This window comes from Watersipora subatra, chromosome 8 (assembly GCF_963576615.1).
Source record: "Watersipora subatra chromosome 8, tzWatSuba1.1, whole genome shotgun sequence".
In the NCBI taxonomy this organism is placed as follows: Eukaryota; Metazoa; Bryozoa; class Gymnolaemata; order Cheilostomatida; family Watersiporidae; genus Watersipora; species Watersipora subatra.
The window spans coordinates 13,470,528-13,488,519 of record NC_088715.1 but is presented as its reverse complement, the minus strand read 5'-3'; the positions used below and the strand labels follow the sequence as shown (position 1 = coordinate 13,488,519).

General features: G+C 35.4%; 2 protein-coding genes across 2 annotated transcripts; one reads left to right on the top strand and one right to left on the bottom strand.

Moving 5' to 3' along the window:
* Nucleotides 1–301: 301 nt before the first annotated feature.
* LOC137402305 (transcription termination factor Rho-like) lies at nucleotides 302–2,016 on the bottom strand. The gene is made up of 4 exons (XM_068088803.1): nucleotides 1,873–2,016; nucleotides 1,367–1,609; nucleotides 837–1,048; nucleotides 302–581 (listed from the first exon to the last, which is right to left on the bottom strand). Exons 1-4 carry the CDS (start codon nucleotides 2,014–2,016, stop codon nucleotides 302–304), a joined length of 879 nt encoding a protein of 292 aa, XP_067944904.1.
* A 2,553-nt stretch (nucleotides 2,017–4,569) lies between these two features.
* LOC137402304 (uncharacterized) lies at nucleotides 4,570–16,873 on the top strand. The gene is made up of 8 exons (XM_068088802.1): nucleotides 4,570–4,733; nucleotides 5,633–5,789; nucleotides 6,491–6,674; nucleotides 7,171–7,361; nucleotides 10,430–10,600; nucleotides 12,441–12,549; nucleotides 13,727–14,461; nucleotides 16,707–16,873. Exons 1-8 carry the CDS (start codon nucleotides 4,570–4,572, stop codon nucleotides 16,871–16,873), a joined length of 1,878 nt encoding a protein of 625 aa, XP_067944903.1.
* The last annotated feature ends 1,119 nt before the right edge of the window (nucleotides 16,874–17,992 follow it).

Sequence of the window (17,992 nt, the reverse complement as noted above, 5' to 3'; positions counted from 1 at the left end):
CAGCCAACAAATTCAGCTGCCTCAACTCGGTTATACCCAACAAGTTTGTCCTAGATCCCTTCATCACGTATACCTCTGTCTCCATAAATCTTTATTTACTTTCCAACTGAACACCTGCTTTACCGACTACTCTTAGCTTACGACCATCTATTCCTGCCAAAACAGTAGATGGCTCCTCTAGCCGTAGGTTCAGCCTTTCGGCCGTCCCCTCGGTTACAGTCGACACCTCTGCTCCAGTATCAAACGTAAATTCAACGTTCTTTCCATTGACCTTCAAAACCTCTACAATTCTCCTTCCTAGTCAACTGTCATCCTCATACTTATCTCTAGAACCAGAGAACCTAACACTTCTGCCCTTACTACTATCTTGGTACCTCTCCTTATATTTCTCCCCCTCAAACCTATCCATACTGTTGTCTCTGTACCTGCCAAATTGGCCTCTAATTTCGCGGGGGCTTTCTCGGCCCCTGTACCTCTCCCCACTACTGTCCCTGCTACCATACCGCTCGTAGCTATTATCTCGACTACCTCCTGACCTCCTACTACTACCTCGCCCGTCATAACCTACTTCTTTCCTATCCCTACAATAACGGGATACATGTCCTCGCTGTCCACAACAAAAACACTTAAGGGAGGGACAACTCCTCATCTCATGCCCACTACGTTTGCAATTGTAGCATACTCTACCTCCACTGCCTTCTCTACTGCCTGCTCTATGTCTAGAGACATGCCTCTCCCTGCTATTATCTCTATACTTTCTACTGTCACTGTCCTTGTGATACTCCCTGCCTCTTGTCCCATATCTACTAGTACCTTGCTCTTCACTACCATAATACTCTCTACTACTCCTAGGGCTACCCCTAGGGGAAGATTTATCTGCTGAGTCATGACTTCTATCTCTATCCTTACTCCTGTACTGCACTCGGCTATCAAACTCTGATACCTTTGCTACTTCTCTCTTAACCTCACTCTTTAAATCTGTACTTCTACCCTCACCTCTCAAAAATCTATCAGAGCTGTTGGCCATTTCACGAGCCCTCAATGCCTCCTGCAATAATGCCCACGTAAGATTGGCATTCTTCATTAACTCTCTGCTTACTTCTCTATCTCTCAACCCGTTAACCGCCACAATAAGGGCAAACCTTACCCTATCATTATCGTTAGTCACCTCTGCATATCTGCTCAAACTCTCTACCCGTTGCAAAAACTCTCTATCACTTTCCCCAAGTGTCTGCCTAGCCGTAAGGAACTTATGCCCCTTTACGAACATACTCTCCTGTCTACCATAATAACCCTGTAAAACCTCCACTGCCCCTTCATAAGTAGAATTTACGCCATCTACGTCAAACCCTGCACCCCTCAATACTTCTCTACCACTGTGCCCAATAGCTCTCAATAGTGGCACTAACCTGCCTCTACCTCTCATAATAGGGCGTCTATCGCCACCTTCACCTTCATAACCTCTTCTCTCAACTGCACTCTCAATACATAAATTCATCTCCTCTATGAATCTCTCCCACGACCCATCACCGTGCTCTCCAAACACCAGCTTCGGAAACCCACTCTCCATCTCTACCCGATACAATATCTCCCTCGCCACAAATACACTCTACCCCACTCGTACAATTAGTATAACTCCCACCTCCGAATATGTAATAAATAATTACACCTCACCAACACCGCTACTTCACCGCTACAACACCTCACAACACCACTCTAACTCACGTCACCTCGCCTGCACGCCCGTGAAAGGGTCTACTCAACCGTTTTAATTTACCCCGCAACCAGAAAAATTATCGCTAATGATAACAAACAAGAAAAAAAATCAGAGCTTCGTCAACTGCGCCATGTTATATAAACGAGTGTACTCACATGCGGTTGATGTAAAGAAGAAAGCTCTCCCAATCTCCCCACGCCTTTATACTCCTGTAACTTCTCGTACTTCCCGTAACCTCTCGTACTTCCCGTAACCTCTCGTACTTCCCGTGACCTCTCGTAACTACCTGTAACTACCATGACCTCGGGCATTAGCGTAGCCCGCGGTTATGCTCGATTATACAACAGCGAGAAAAGTAGACGACGCTTTCATCAATTTTAAGGTATGTCTGCAGTTTTTCTACATGAAAGAAAAAGCCGCAATTCAAAAGCCTGCGTATTTTTTTACAATAAACTATTATAACTAATTGGGCGATATATACCGTAATGAAGTGTTTATATCGCTAACAATGCGGCAACGGGCTGGATCACAATTAATATTTTGTTCCCACTCAACTGCGACGAAAAATCATTACCGTGTGAATTATTGTGTGTTACAAACACGTGTGTTTAAACAATTTATAACTAAACTTAGCACTTAGAAAGTTTAAAAAGAAGCAACATTATGTTTTACAAAATGGATTAACACAAAAAAAGTTTCATGAAATGTCACACATGGTTCAATGAGTGAGTTTTTATTTAATAGCTAGTAATTCTATTCTATCTTTATGTAGTTCTTGATTGTTTGATTTCAAGTATTTTCTTGTTTTTGTTTAGTTAATAAACAAAAAATCCGAAAGTACAGCATTTATTAAGTTATTAATTTAGTAGCAATTAATAAAATATTTTACGGTGCTAATTTAATCTTCTAATCCTTCTTCAAACAACCTGAGATTACAAACAATGATAAATTATGCTGGTGAGATGCACTATATAACTTGAGTTAGTACTGTTTTGACTCATAAAGAAAATGTGATATTAAAAGTTATTAATTGTCTCGCAGCCTGAAATTACAGACAATAAACTGCACTGTTGAGATTAAAGATTGCTTCGAAATTGAATAAAGTTTATTGCTGCTAAAATGCTCAAAAGAAAAATATGTGCGCAGACTTGCCCAAAATGATGTATGTAGGGAAGCAGCCTGTCTCTTTCTCTCTTATTCAAATTGGCCATTGAGGTGAAAGTCGAGTCATATGTGGCTGTCTCAGCATAAGTTTAATTATTTAAGTATTTCCTCATGATTGATAGATTAACATTTTTAGTTTAGCTATTTATATATTGCTACAAATTTCTCAAAGAAGGTAATTAAAATTTGTCCCATTAATTTTTCTAAATTTTGTGTAAACATTTGAGCACTGACCACAGTTCTGCCAGTTTATGATAATTAGGTCGTCGGGTAAACCTAGCTTATCGAAGCCTTTGTATCAGCAAAGTTCTCAGTTGCTATTCAAACTGAAAAGTAGTTAGTATATGAAATAAGCAAGTCACATCTTCGAAAGTATTACATTTGAATATAGCTGAAGCCAAATAGGTTCCGAAAAATACATGTATATTCAACATTATCTAGTCATTATTGGTATCAGTTTGCAATAATAAAGGCAATAATCTATTCCACGATACACTTGAGCTAACCTTCTTGTCGCGTACGAAAGCTGAATATATTAATCCATAACAGTTAAATCTCCGATCTTTTCCAGAGTATTAATCCAGTGAGTAGAGAGTCCTAACAACAGTGTAATAATCATGTATTCTAATACACACACTATTAGTATCACCTTTATTGTTTTATCAAAGCTCATCATCGCTAGTCAGATCTATGAAAAAACTGTTTCTGTATATTACATATATCATAAACTAATAATGATTTCCATCTAATGTTTATATATTTATTTATCTGCTGGTTGCTGTCTGACAAGAGAAACTTATTCAAGGACTAAACAATTATTATACCACCTAGATTAAATGAACAAAAACATTCTATGTCTCTGATAAAGGGCTCGTTCCAATAGCCATTTACCATAGCGATGGTTGCAATGGAATACACTTAAATTGGTGATGAATGGCAGGGCATGCCTGACATGAGGGTCACAGTGTCAATTACATAACATGATAAAATTGATTCCACAATAGGCCTACTGATGTGGTGTGAAGTTTACATTGATTGTGATTGATAAAAGTGGACAAACATGTGAACAATATTTTAGGGGTACGTGTCTCTCCAGTATCGGTTCAACCAAATTTACCAATAATTTAAATAACTCATTGCTAAGAGAGAGATACATGCCTTTCCAGATTAAGATGTTATGATTTATAATAACTTGATAACTTCCATGCTACGGAATAGAGTTCATTGCTACACTGGCAGGGTATTTGCAGCCAGACATAATACATTTGTGTAATAAATAATGTAATTTACTCATTGCTTCCTAATGCTGCTTGCTAGACTATGAAATGCCACTCAAAGTTCGAAAGCGCATCAAACTTTGTAATTGGTTCAAACCAAAAGCTTTCACAAATTTTGTTGTACTTTGCTCTTGAAAGTTTCAGCCATGATGCTGTACTTCTACATATGTAGTAAGATAAATCTCAGACATGTGCATTTTATTTCTAGATTATAATGGCTGAGGCTGTATCAGATGTTGACCAGCCCTCGTAATGAGCTTGAGGTTGAGTTTTTGAGTATTGTTTAGCATTTGTAGCAGGTACTTGCAGGTGCTAATTTCTCTCGACTGCAGACCTTCACACACCCTTAATCATTTAACTTTTAAAACTAAATTTCAACAAATATTGGTTTTGTTAAAATTAAACATCACAATGGCTGAAGCTCTAGCAGATGTTGAGTGTGAATTTTGCTGCCGTAAAAGTGACACCATTGTCAACCCCAAAGTCCTACCATGCAGTCATATTCACTGTATGACCTGTTTGACCACCTACTATGAGAGCAAACACTTGCTGCTGTGTGGAAACACTGAATGCTGGTGAGTCCTACTATTTGTTGGTTAAACTTAGATTATATAATAGTGCACATAGCCAGGGCTGTGATGCATTAAAACTGAATTGCACCATTGCAGCGCAGTATACAGTAACTTTGCAATCAATTACAACATTCTAATGTGCAGCTGAAGCTTATTGCTACTGGAACTGCATTCTTACTGCAATTTCTTCCTGAGATCCACTGGAGATTTATTCCCATGACGCTCATGAAAGGGAACCTAGCCATTCATGTGCACTGCACATGCACACTCTTCAAAATATGAAACTGCACATGTACTGCAGCTGTGCTTTAGTATGGGGTTAATACTATGGATCAGCTTACACTGCTGACTTTCCAAGTGCTTACATTGCATTGTACAAAATTGTCCTTTACTGTGTTTAGTAAGTTAAAGAAATTGCTCTATAACTCCCATATCATTTCATGTATTTCATGCAGCATGTTTGGTCTGTGCAAGCAGGCATATCATGTTTTAGCAGAATCTGAATAGTAAATAACATTTCAGAGGGACAAAAACTATGTATCAAAATTTCATGCAAGTTTATCTTTAAGATTAAAATATCTTGTTCAGTTTAAAGACAAACTTAATATTCATGTATGTTATTATCTGTATGTTTGTCTCAAATGGTATTTAAGAAAAACAGAGACCAGACTTTTAATCCAATGATGTAGTCATGTCTATATTTTAGCTACTCCAGCTTTAATTTTAATAATAAAACCTCCCCACTCTGCCCTTTACAGGTGCAGATCCATAGATTGATCTACTACCAACATACAAGCTTAGAAAAAGACTCGCCCATCATAGAATGACTCATATAATGCATTACCTATCACTGTATGACCCATGTAGCAAATCGTTTATCACTTATCACTAATTATTTGCAGCCAAGTGTTTGAGATGCCACCAGACAGTCTTCCATCCTATGACTTGGGTACAGACAAGACACTGTGTGATGTTTGTCTAAAGAAGAGCTCACCAAGACAGAAAGCTATTAGTTATTGTACTTACTGCTGTAGGAAGTTCTGCCCTGCTCATTTGGAGGTACTAGTGTTTCCTTTTCAGACTCATACATGATAGTTAAAACTGGGTATGAGCAGTAGTTTTATGTAAAGTTGTTAGTATATATTATTACTTTGCATCAAGCTGATTTTAATAACCAATTGCTTTTAGTATCCTACTATGCAAATACACAAAGGTACAATGTGAAGATACTATGAATTGCAATAAAAAGTTGTTTGCTCATCATCAAAGAATTTACTCATGTTTAATTTATAGGCTGGACTTTTTATTTTTACAAACAAATGTTGTTTGTAAGAAAAATTTAAAAGGTGTACTTCAACTTCATTGTACATGTAACTTCAACTATGGTGAATACGGTCTATTGTGCATCTTATAGCCATTTAATATTTTTGATTTTTCAAACAATGATAACTTATGTTTTAAAGTCATAATTGCTATATTGTTGTGAAATAAGAACTTACAAAGTCATTATGATGTACAGCAAGAGAACATGCTTTAGTCTGAGTCTAAATAACTACTCATTGAGTGTTGGCAACTTAACAACTATCTAAGCCTCATAATCCATAAACTCTGGCAAAAGCAACTTGAAACAAATCTGCTCTAAACTAGCTTTATAATTGTCACATGAATATTTTACTGATGACTTGTTCCTCAACAGTTTGAAATAGAAAATATAAGATAGTAACCAAAAGTCACAGTATTGCGCTGCTTTTATATTTCAGTCCCACGATGACACAATGGATGAACATAACAAGATAACAATACTAGAGTACCTGTCTCAACAGCAAAAAGCTAAAGTAAGTAGCTGCCCCAAGCATAAAGACCAACAATATGTTCTTGGATGTGAAGTCTGCTATGTTCTCAGTTGCCTGAAGTGTGTTCCTGACTTGCCAACCTGTGACACTGGTATGTAGGCTTGTTGTAGGTGTATGTAGGTTTCTAAATGTTATTATATTTGTTAGATTCAATATATTAGTTCTAGTTAGATATTTATTTGCTCAGAACACAAAATGATTGTATTTGGTTGTAGCTGTTGTGTATTCATTCACCACCACTTCACTCCCCTCTAGCAGAAAGAAGAATGCTCTCTTATACACCCTTCTCCATATTAATTTAGCTATTCCTTAGCTTTATCAATAAGCTGAGAAAGCAACATAATCCTGCAAGCCTGTGTGAGAGGCTTTGCCTCCAAAAGCCTGTCTGGCTCCCTTAGCCCAAGTTCATGTAACATAGTCAGGTGCACAAGAGATGCCTGCATATACAACAGTAGCAAGTGTATGCTCTCTTTGTTTGCAAATAATGTAAACAATGCATAAACAAACACAATAATGTTTTTACTATTTACCAAAGTTGTTATTTGTTATGTATGATTGGTATATGTGAAGTTATCTTCTCTATTTAGGTTCTACACATTCTCTGCTTCCATTAGAGGACCTGGCTTCAGCCCTTTTTGCAGGCACAATATCTGCTGAGAGTTCAGATAGAGATGATCAGTTTGAAGTACTGTTCAAACGAATATCTAAGATGGTCTCTGATTATGACAGTCAGACTGAAGATATGCTAAATATGATTTATAAGAAGAGAGATGAGCAGGTTGGTGAATTAGTTCAGTCTATGTTTGTGTTTAATTATTTTCTGCACATTTTAATTTGCATTTTCAACTTGTTGTTTCCTATTTTATACATCAATAATAGAATAGGGAGTGATATAGAATTATTTGTAATTAAAATCTGGTTTAATTAAGAACTCTCAATATGACATATTCTCTATTTCAGAGAGCAACAGCTAGCTGAAGTAAAGTTGACTCACATCAAATATCTAAAAGATTTCCTTTCATGGCGTATGCTGACCTTGAAATTTATGTTGGTAGATTTGCACTCAAACTAAAGATTGAAAAAATTTGAAGAATGCCCCTTAACTCACATCTTTGCTGCTTTCAAATGGAAAAACCTAGACTTAACCTTTTCAGCAAATGACCATACAATAACTGTAGCAGTATTGGTTGGTATCGACAAATTTTCTCATTTTCATTTCGGTTTTACTTCGCTTATGGTTCATGGCTATGGTAATTCTACAATGATATAGGGAACACATACTTTCAATGGCATCTCAAAGGTTTTTTTTTTGTTTTTCTAGAAAGCATGGTCTATAATGCAATATTGTAAAAGTTTTGTGCGACCTTCATTTTTCCTCCACTAGTACAAGACTCAGTGCATGCGTTTATACATACAGTCAAACATGGATAACTTGCCCACGGATAGCTCGAACACATGGTTAATTCGAACGGTTTCTTTGGTCCGTTCCCACGTAATGATAAATTGTTATATATAACTCGAACTCAACACTGTTAATTCGAACTGTTTTTTTGCCCAACGGCTACCGAAACGGTTGTTATTGCTTTAGAAAATCACTTTATTCAAAGCCATAGAGCTAAACCTCATCTTTTTGTAATTCATAATCGTCGTTATTACCACCATCGGCAAAATATTTTTGTCAACGACTTTTCTAAAGGTTTGGTGAAATTTGATTTATACTGCTATTCGATGAATAGCACGGGCTAGCTGGGTTACGCCACGCGCGCAAGGATTTTCGCCACGCACATACAAAACAAAAATCGCATGTTGTTTTTGTTTTGTATGTGCGTGGCAAAAAACCTTGAGTGCGTGGCGTAACCCAGCTAGCCCGTGATGAATAGTTTTCCGACGTTGATTCCATGTTGAATCAACGTTGGAATATTGAATGTTTAAAACGTCTTAAAAATTGTTGTAATTAAACGTATACGTTGTCTTAGCTACAAAACACTATTCATCGTTTGACCTAAACACAGAATACGTGTGTACATTCAATAAGTATCTATTAAAAAAGCGTGAGTGATACAGAATGTACGTAAAACCTCGTAAAACTTCTAATTGAACTGCCTCGGAGTGTTGCTCTTAACGAATCCCAGGTAAAGTGAGGTAATCTTTGCATAAACTTCAAGAAAAAACGGCAAAAATGATCGTGGGTAAACCCCAAAAAGAAAAAAAATGTCTTTTCTTTTGAGCATTTCAACAACAATCAAGTTTTGCCAATGTCATTCCAAAAAACGTCCTGGCAATAACATCACCTCAAACAATGAACCAATCTCAAGTGATAGAAAAATCTCTATACCTTTTGATAAAAACGTTTTAAACTTTACAGTAGAAGCATTTAATTCGAAACAAGCCATTTGTGCTTTTGATTTATATTATAGTTTGTATATGTACATGTATCTACTAATAAATAAGTAAATACATGGACTTGTGACAGTGCCCTAATAACTTGAACGCTCTGATAATTCGAACACCTTTGCTCGGTCCCGTGAAGTTCGAGTTATCCATGTTTCACTGTATATTTCTGCTTAGTTCATAAGTTGTACAATAATGATCAAGTAACCGACAATGAACAGGCCCAGAACAGCTCTGCTCTTCTACACAAATGTTCGAGCTTATATAGCTAGCAAGCTCCACCTCCGTTCTACTTGGCTGGACCGGGCACGGCTCGGCTTGGTCTTGCCTTGGCACGGCTCTGGCTTGGCTTGGCTAAACGTAAGGGGACACCATCCGCCACATTATGAAAATAATAAAAACATTTTGTTCTGTCTAATATAAATTGAAGTAAAAACGGTGTCCTTAATATACCTAAAATTATAATGTCTGTCTAACTTTCCATCTAAGGTTAGGTTGAAATATAGTTTTTGATGAGACTAAAACTCATGTCTGTGACATTCACTATCGTATACCGATACTCTGACGCCTGCCCTGATGAATCATTTTTAAGTTATTCTGAAAAATTGAACCTATTCCCTGAACTTTTTAGAAACACTATCTCACACAGTACATTTATTATTGTATTTAGCCATAGAAATAACGACATGCACTGTCTCCTCTCTACCTTTAGGCTAACTTTAGTTATAGCATCACAATTACACATTCAATTGTGACGCCATAATTGCAACAGCATTATTACAATTCATACCGTGTTTGATAGTTCGTGCCGGATTGTTACTTTACGGCATGTGAAAGGTTGTATGTAGCTCGAAACAAAAACTTTACATAAATTCGTTAGAGTTAGTGGAACTTACATTATAGGCGGTACACTTTATGATAGTGTCTGTTGTAGTTGCTGAATGGGGCCAGCAATGATGGCCAATGTCAACATACTTTATTGAGTATGTTGGGGTGACTGGGGTCATTTTAATTTGTTGAGTAAATCAACACTTGTGCATTTGCTGAATTATACATGTGTATTATTATAAATCGTTGGTGTAAGTAGTTGCTTAGAATTATCTACAGCTCCAAGATCGAGATAATATGGTAAATGGTAGATACCACTAAGCATATGAATGGTATTATCAATGTGGCTGTAACAATAATGCATAAAATCATTACACAGGATATTATAAGATTTAGCGTTATGCATGTAACTACAGTGATGACATCATTCATTTAATAGTGGTGTCATTATTATTATTAAAATAGTGTGCAGAAAGCATATGAATTTTATTCAGATTAAAACTAACTCAATATACTTTTGAACTGCTTGAACAGCAAGTGAGTTTACAATTTTATATATATATATATAGAAAAAAATTGAGTATCGTTTATATTCATTTTTTGTATCAGATTTGACCATGACTGTAGATAAACTCACTTAAGGAGCAGTATGATGAAATAGAGAAGAAGGTGCTTGAGAACAGGCAGAAATCTAAAGTACAGATTACTGATTTTCTGGAGGATGTTGTTCTTGACAAGTGGAGGACTCTCAGAAATCAAAGAGAGATGTTAGAGACTAAAATCAAACATTCTCCACCAGTAAGTAAACAGTTGAATATATATAGTAGAACATCAGAGTAGTAGCGGACTCCTTATAGAGATGTATCTAATACTGAAGTTGTAATTGAAAGGTCATGACATCATACCTTTCTCTATATAAGTATTATTAATTATAACATGGCTGGTAGCTTTATTAATATATATAAATCTCTGTGTTAGTCCGTGCTCGTTCTTCTGCCCAGTTATAGTGATAAGGTTTTTTGTAACGAAAAGTCACCTTCATACTAAATTCCTACGGTGTGTGGTGCATAATGACAATTTTATATAAACATTTTGCTTTGTCATGTGCAACACAATGTTTTTGCCTACACTACCTGAAATCTTTTTGAGCAATTCGATAACACAATAAGTTTTGAGTTTTTGGAGTTCATATTGCTGAATATATCAAAATAATGAAGATGCTGATAGGCTGTTTGCCGAAATCCCTCCAGCTAACGTTTTAAAAAGATAGCTCGCTTGGTCTCTCTCATTTTAGCATTAGGGGCCTATTCGTTATTACTTGTGGTCTAAACTAACTTGGAAACAGAAAAGTAGTAAAATTTTAGCTGAATACAAAGTTGAAGTGTAGTACAATACATATTAGAACTTATATTTAACTGAAGGGTTTAGTACGCTATTATTATTTAAATTAAATTTAACATTTATGTTATATGTCTGTCTTTAAGGTAAGAACTCTTCACAGCAAGTACTACACATGGTTTACTGTAACGTCAGACTTTATTGCAGCTCAAAACCCCTAAACACACTAAATACACTAAAGTTACTGCAGGACTCCATAGTTACCACAATTAACACATTATTATGTTGATATTTTTATTATAAACAGTGTGTATATGAGATTTTGATGATTTTCACCAGGGATTATTGGCATAAGATAATTACTATGAGTTTTTATACTCCTCTAAATGAAATTGTTACCTGACGACGTCCACAGTAACACTATTTAAAATCATATGACAAGGGTTCATTTGTGTACTAATTATTATTCCTGTTTGTGTTTTTGCAATTTTCTCGAAAGCTGTTTTTTAACATTACAATTTTTTATATTTGTAATTCTAAAATGTTCTGTTTTAATTTCAAATGTCCTGTTAGACCTGTTATTTCCGGTTTGGGTAAATCTGTCAAAGCTAAATGTTTTTCGTTCGAGCGACTGTATTCTCTGGATCAGGAAATGCCCCTACATTTCCACTTCATTCGGTCTGACAAAGTATCGTACAACAAAAATTTAACATATTGTTATGTCAGAACACTGTTGTCCGACCTGAAGGGGTCAACTCTGTGAGCACTGGCATAGTCAGACAAAATCTTCTTATTAGGGCAAGAGTTGCGGCTATCAATAAGCTGAGTGGACTGGGAGCTATCATGAACAAAAGGGGTGGAACCTATTGAAGAATGACATACTGTAAAACCTCTAATTCAATGCCATGGCGCTCTATTTTTCAACCCTTCTCTCACAGTGGCTGTCAAATAGAGGTGGCATTCGATTAGATGTTTTATGGGATATATAGAAATGATTTAAAGTTTGAGTAGTCTTAATGCATCCAGTATGCTTGCTTCTGCTTCAATTTATAAATAAATATATTATATACTAAATAAAGGGTTGGTTTGTGGAGCTATCTGATACATTCTGTGGAGAGTAAAGGGCTGATGAAGTCCTTTACAATATTATTTTACGCTTGTACCAAGAGGTACAAGAATCGTCCATGTAAACTTTAATGAACCTGAAAAGGTTAAACTGCTTGTTCCTTGAACAAACAGTTTAACCTTTTTAGTATATCTGTAACAGCTTTTAACAGCTTTTAACCCATTGAACATGTAGGATGACATTGTGAGAGGGTTCAAAGAGCTGAAAGAACAAATGGTCAAATTTATTGTTGAGGAGTTGCCTAAACTGGAAGTGGGAGGACAACTCCAAGTGAGGCTAACAGGTATGTTAAAACAATAAAAATAAATGATAAAAATCATACTCGATACTGAGACTTCAACCATATTATTTATGTTAAAGATAAGTCTAGAGTTAAATTGTTATGTTTACAAGTGAAGAAGTGATCTTTGGTAGTTGCTTTGAAGGTGTATTGTGTTCAAAGATATGTTTGCTATATCAGAGCCGTATAGTTTCACAGAGTCCCGCGACCAAAGAAGCGTATATGGGAGCTCGCTCGTTTCCCAACAAACAGGCCGCGCCTACTACTTTTATATAACTTATAATGGAGAGGCCGCAACATTAACCAACAAAATCTTCTCCCATTGGCAGTCGCTCGGAAATTGATTGTTTTATAAAACACCAATTGAACGAGATAAAATTTGGTACAATAAATTACAAATAGTTTCTTGCATAAAAATATACTAAATGCAAAAAAGTGAGATATTGAGAGCGAGGTCAAATTATTCCATTATAAATCAGTATGTCGATCGGCTTTGTTGGGAAACAAGCGTTTCTGTTTCCCGTTTGTTTTCGAGGCTTTCTGTGAAACTATACGGCTTTGAGCCATACAAGCTCAATGTGACCAGTCAAATTACGCGAGGTGTTAAAAATAGGACAAGGGATGAGCCAACAATAGCTACTGGAAGAAAAGCAGCAATTGACCTATCTGCATACTAATTTACTAAATATGAATATATTCATAAACATAAATCATATATGTAGGATTTATGTTAAAAATGAGTGTAGAGTAAAATAGGTGATATTTTCTCCCTTTTAACAAATCTTTACAATTGGTACTATATTTGCCTGTAAATTAACAGAAATGATAAACACAATGAAAATGCAGAGATATGCATTCTCTACTCTCAGGCTGGGATAATACATGAATAAATATTGTTGCAATATCTTTGCGTGTATAGCTAATAAAAATTGTATCGTCTCTAAATACAAGCTTTACTCTCAGGCTAAAATGAATTAGAGACGCTGTTAATACGTTTTGTGCACTGAGCTAGTAATTGCTAGTAATAATGAGTAATTACGTTTTAATTATTTCAATTAAATGAGTGATTAAGTAACCTTTATTTTCTCTTTTCTAGATGTTGTGCTGCGCTGCCTGCATATAAATATATTGTTACACCTCGTAATCATGTCATTATGTTATTATATTATTAATGTTTCAGGTGAAAAGCGTGAGATTGAGTTGAAGATTGTTTCAGCTGAAGACATAGTAGTTAACAGTAACCAGCGCTCTGTAGTTCCTCAACAACAACAACTTCCTTTATCCTGTTCTCCAAAGTCTATAACTCTACTCAAATCCATAGAACTACCATCATGGCCTGTATCAGTGTGCCAGCATGAAGGAGTTACATATGTAGGATTGAATAATAGTACAGTCAGTAGAATTGATAGCAACTACAAGCTGCATGACTCATTCATCTCTACTTCTGATTGTGTTGAGTCCATCAGCATCCATGAGAACAGACTATACTTATTGGCTCGTAGTAAACCTCTCACAGTAAGTGTCTATGATTTGTCAGGGCAAGTGAACACAACCTGGCAGCACCCTTATCATGACTATTACTGTAGCATGCTGACTGTAGCAGCAGGTAAGGTAGTGGTTGCTGACCCTCCTAACAAGAGACTAACTATTTATTCTCTCACTGGTGAGACTCTGCGTAACGTCAGCTGCCCTCTTTTGAGTAATCATCGGGTCACGATATGCGCTGGACATGGTGATGATGTCATCATAGCTGACCATAAGACAAAGAAAGTCTTCAGATTTAACATCACCACTGGGAACGTCATGTGGACTTTCACCCATCCTGATCCTCCACAAGGCCTGGTGTGCTATGGAGACTACATACTGGTAGCTGCACGCAACAGCAGTATCATCTACACGCTCAGCTATGCTACAGGTAAATTGAATGTATGAGGTGCTGGTTAGTAACATTCATTGAGAGTTTCATGTTGGCTTCAATAATACAAAGTGGTTATTAAGTTGTTCTGTCAGGATCAGTTCTTATGAAGTATTTCATAATTTAGTAATGAGAGTAATTTAGAGCTTTTTTTATTAATTCAGAGCGTTTTTCGCGAAAATTGATTAAAGATTTAGAAAATTCTTAGCAATTCAGTTACAACTAATTTTAAATCCATCATCACTTCATTTATTATATTTAAAATTAAATTAAATTATATTATAAACTTACACAACTTGAGTAAAATATCATGGAGTTCCTTTGGTTCTTCTCCAACGTAAAAGACATGGAAAGTAGTTGATTGTTTATAACTAGTTCACAGGCAATCCCATATGTTATATATTTAATGTATAATTTCCTATCTGTAAATTAATTTTATGCTACATATAGGTTTGCACAAATAAGCAAAAAAATGTGACAACTTTCTTCTAGTAAATTTGGCAAACGTCCAAATGAAACTCTAATCAAATATTTTATAGAGCAAGCAGGCCAGGGCCCAGGTACCAGCTTGTTGCTTAAAGGTGGACTTGCAACAAAGTTCACATTACAGTTATTTGATATAAAAATATTCACCATGTCTTGCTCTGTTGTGTTGTAGGTTCAAATTATTTGGAAATGTGATCACAATGTCTTAAAAGCTCAAAAACGAACAGTTAATCGCAGCCATCACGAAACCGCTGTAGTTTGGATTATCTTTCCAAAACGGCTCAAATATGACGTAGCTGTGATAGATGGTTTCTGTTAACACTATCATGCAACCTTATTCGTCGAAATATTTTCACAAATATACTTCACTCATTCAATAAAGCCATGTCTATTGTTCTTAGGCGTCTGTTTTTTCGCCATTGTAAAGCTGTCATTTTTTAGCAGGGATATCTTATAACTTACCGTAAAAATTTGTTTAAATTTTTAGCCTTAGCTTGAAGGAGTACATATCAATGTCTGACAATCATGACGAGCCTGTTGGTCACTTTTGGTAATCGAAAAGTGCTATAGAGATTATTTGCGAAGTATTGAGTCACATGATCAGATTATGACTTGCCGATTAGACCAAACCGAGAGAAAACTGTAAAGTAGCAAGCATCTATATTTAATACCGTGTCTTCGTTAAAACCCGAAGTGTTTGTCATGAACTAGTGCTATGATAAGTTTTATGTTGAGCTTTTTATTGGCTTTCAATTCACGAGAGAACTTCACGTGACAAGACAATAAATAAATATTATAACTACGTCAGAGAAATAAAGAGATTCCAATATATGGAGGCTTTTCGTTTTTGAGCTTTTAAGACGTTGTAATCACATTTCCACATATTTGGCACCTACAACACAACAGAGTAAGACATGGTGAACTTTTTGATACCAAATAACTTTAATGTAAATTTTGTTGCAAGTCAACCTTAAAAGGATACAATCAATCCTTGACTTACACCTTATTATAAATTTTAACATATCCGTAGGGATAAAAATTGACAACTGACAATAAAAACCTGTTTGATTTATCAGCATTTCATTGGTTTTGATGCCTGTTTAATTTTAGAAGTTTTTGATTGTAGAATAAATTAGTGAAAATACAGTAAATTCTTATGAAAATATGATCATCATCCTATGCCTATTCATCATAAAAAGGGTGTCATAAAGCAGTAGGACAATTTTACAAATGAATGTTACAGTAACATATATGGTTGTCATGTAAAAGGTGTGCCAGGGATTGTAGCTACAATAAATGACTCAGCCACGCCCACCCACAATTTGGAGACTATGTTTTGTTTTCGGCTTTACGACTGCTTATTAGCAAGATGAAGCTCTCATGGATGAATTTCTTCCAAAAACACTATTTTCTCGAGTTGATCAATTGGTTTAAAACTAATCAACATAGTTATAGTTAAACTGTATCAAGGTAGTTATAGTTTTTTTCTTACTAAATGGTGGCCTACAGATGAATTCATTTTTTCTCAAATAGAACCTGCAAGTTATCTCGTTGTAGCAGTGGAAACAAATTTGTTTGCTATTACTAATAACATTATAACATTATAATTCTAAATTAAATTTGCGTTATTTTTTTAATAAAAGCCCTGTCCTGTTCTCTGTGGAGTAATTATCATTACAAGTATACAAACATATAACAAGTTTAGACGTGATGGTTGTACAGTAATAATAACTAACATATTCAGATACTTTTATTACAGGTGAGAAAGTATCAGAGATGAGAGATGATGCTATATATACTGGTGGTATCTTCAACTTTATCCAGAGCCTGAGTGTCACTGGTAACACCTTGGTTGTACCTCAGAGGCGGACTAACAGGCTGCTCTTCTATAAAATGAGTGAGAAAAAAGGACCACATTCTTATTAATCATCATATAATAATATTCATGATCAGGTTTCATCAAGACTGACTACTCTACAGTGAAGTTATACTAACAGTGTCATTATTATTATCATCATATTTTATCTTCTATTAACTTTCTTAGCTAAATGGCTGACTGTGTGATATTAAACTGCCTATTTAAACGTAGTGCTGTCAGAAGTTAAATTTTACTTTTTCACTCTGCTGACACAGCCTTCTTTTGTTAAAGTGGGCAAAACATACCAATTGTTTGGTTCTATATCACGATATTTCTTTCTAAAGCATGAGATTTGTGTTCTAACCTTAAATACACATTTGTACATGAATTTAAAATACTTTTGTGATCATTGAATTATACATTACCAATGAGGCTGATAAATATATTCTATTATAAGGATGATTTTGAATAATATTCCTGTATGGTATTTACATCCTTTTTTATTCATATTTTGTTGCATATTACTAAATAATATTTGTTGTGTAATTCTAATACATGATAATTATTATAAACAGCAGTTAACATCGGTATCGGGCACGAGCATGAAATTGAACGCAAAACAGGAAATTGAGGACTAATTTTGAAAAAAGGTTTTTTCCTATAATGTAACCACAGCAACTTAGTTAGACAACCACAAAATAAATTTTTTTCACTCAGAACTTATGCTGTCTCCTGATTATATATTAACATATTCAATCAGCGTAAGCCTAAGTTTTGCTGTACTTGGCTCGGCGTAAATATTTTGAGAGATCAGACAATTCCAAATAATAAAAGCTGCCCTTACCACACTGACAACCACGCCGGTTACAGAGAATTGCCTGACTAACACAAAAGCAAACAAAGAGAAGACAATGTCTGTAAGAACTCTGAATGTACACAACTCGCTTGATGTAAGCATGAATATCAAGTTAATTTGACTGGCAAAAAGTCTTTTGTCAATTGTTGGTCAATTCAGTAATTGATGCTGTTGTTTATTGGTAGTCTTTACATTTTTTTTGATAGTCACATAGGAAAAAATTTAAATATTTTCCGGACGAAAGTCAAACTAAAAATCGCTGTCGGAGAAATACAGCTTGAATGTCCTTACACGGGAGATAGTTTGAACGAATGATGTTTTTAGTATGTGT

Bases quoted from the DNA above. Each gene is read 5' to 3' on its own strand.
- LOC137402304 (XM_068088802.1), top strand. From the start codon at position 4,570: ATGGCTGAAGCTCTAGCAGATGTTGAGTGTGAATTTTGCTGCCGTAAA. The intron at 4,734-5,632 runs GTGAGTCCTACT...AATTATTTGCAG, and splicing joins TGTGGAAACACTGAATGCTG to CCAAGTGTTTGAGATGCCAC. The intron at 7,362-10,429 runs GTTGGTGAATTA...CCATGACTGTAG, and splicing joins ATAAGAAGAGAGATGAGCAG to ATAAACTCACTTAAGGAGCA.
- LOC137402305 (XM_068088803.1), bottom strand. From the start codon at position 2,016: ATGGTAGTTACAGGTAGTTACGAGAGGTCACGGGAAGTACGAGAGGTT. The intron at 1,049-1,366 runs GTATTGAGGGGT...GCATTATTGCAG, and splicing joins TTGGGCACAGTGGTAGAGAA to GAGGCATTGAGGGCTCGTGA. The intron at 582-836 runs GTATTATGGTAG...CCGTTATTGTAG, and splicing joins AGCCCTAGGAGTAGTAGAGA to GGATAGGAAAGAAGTAGGTT.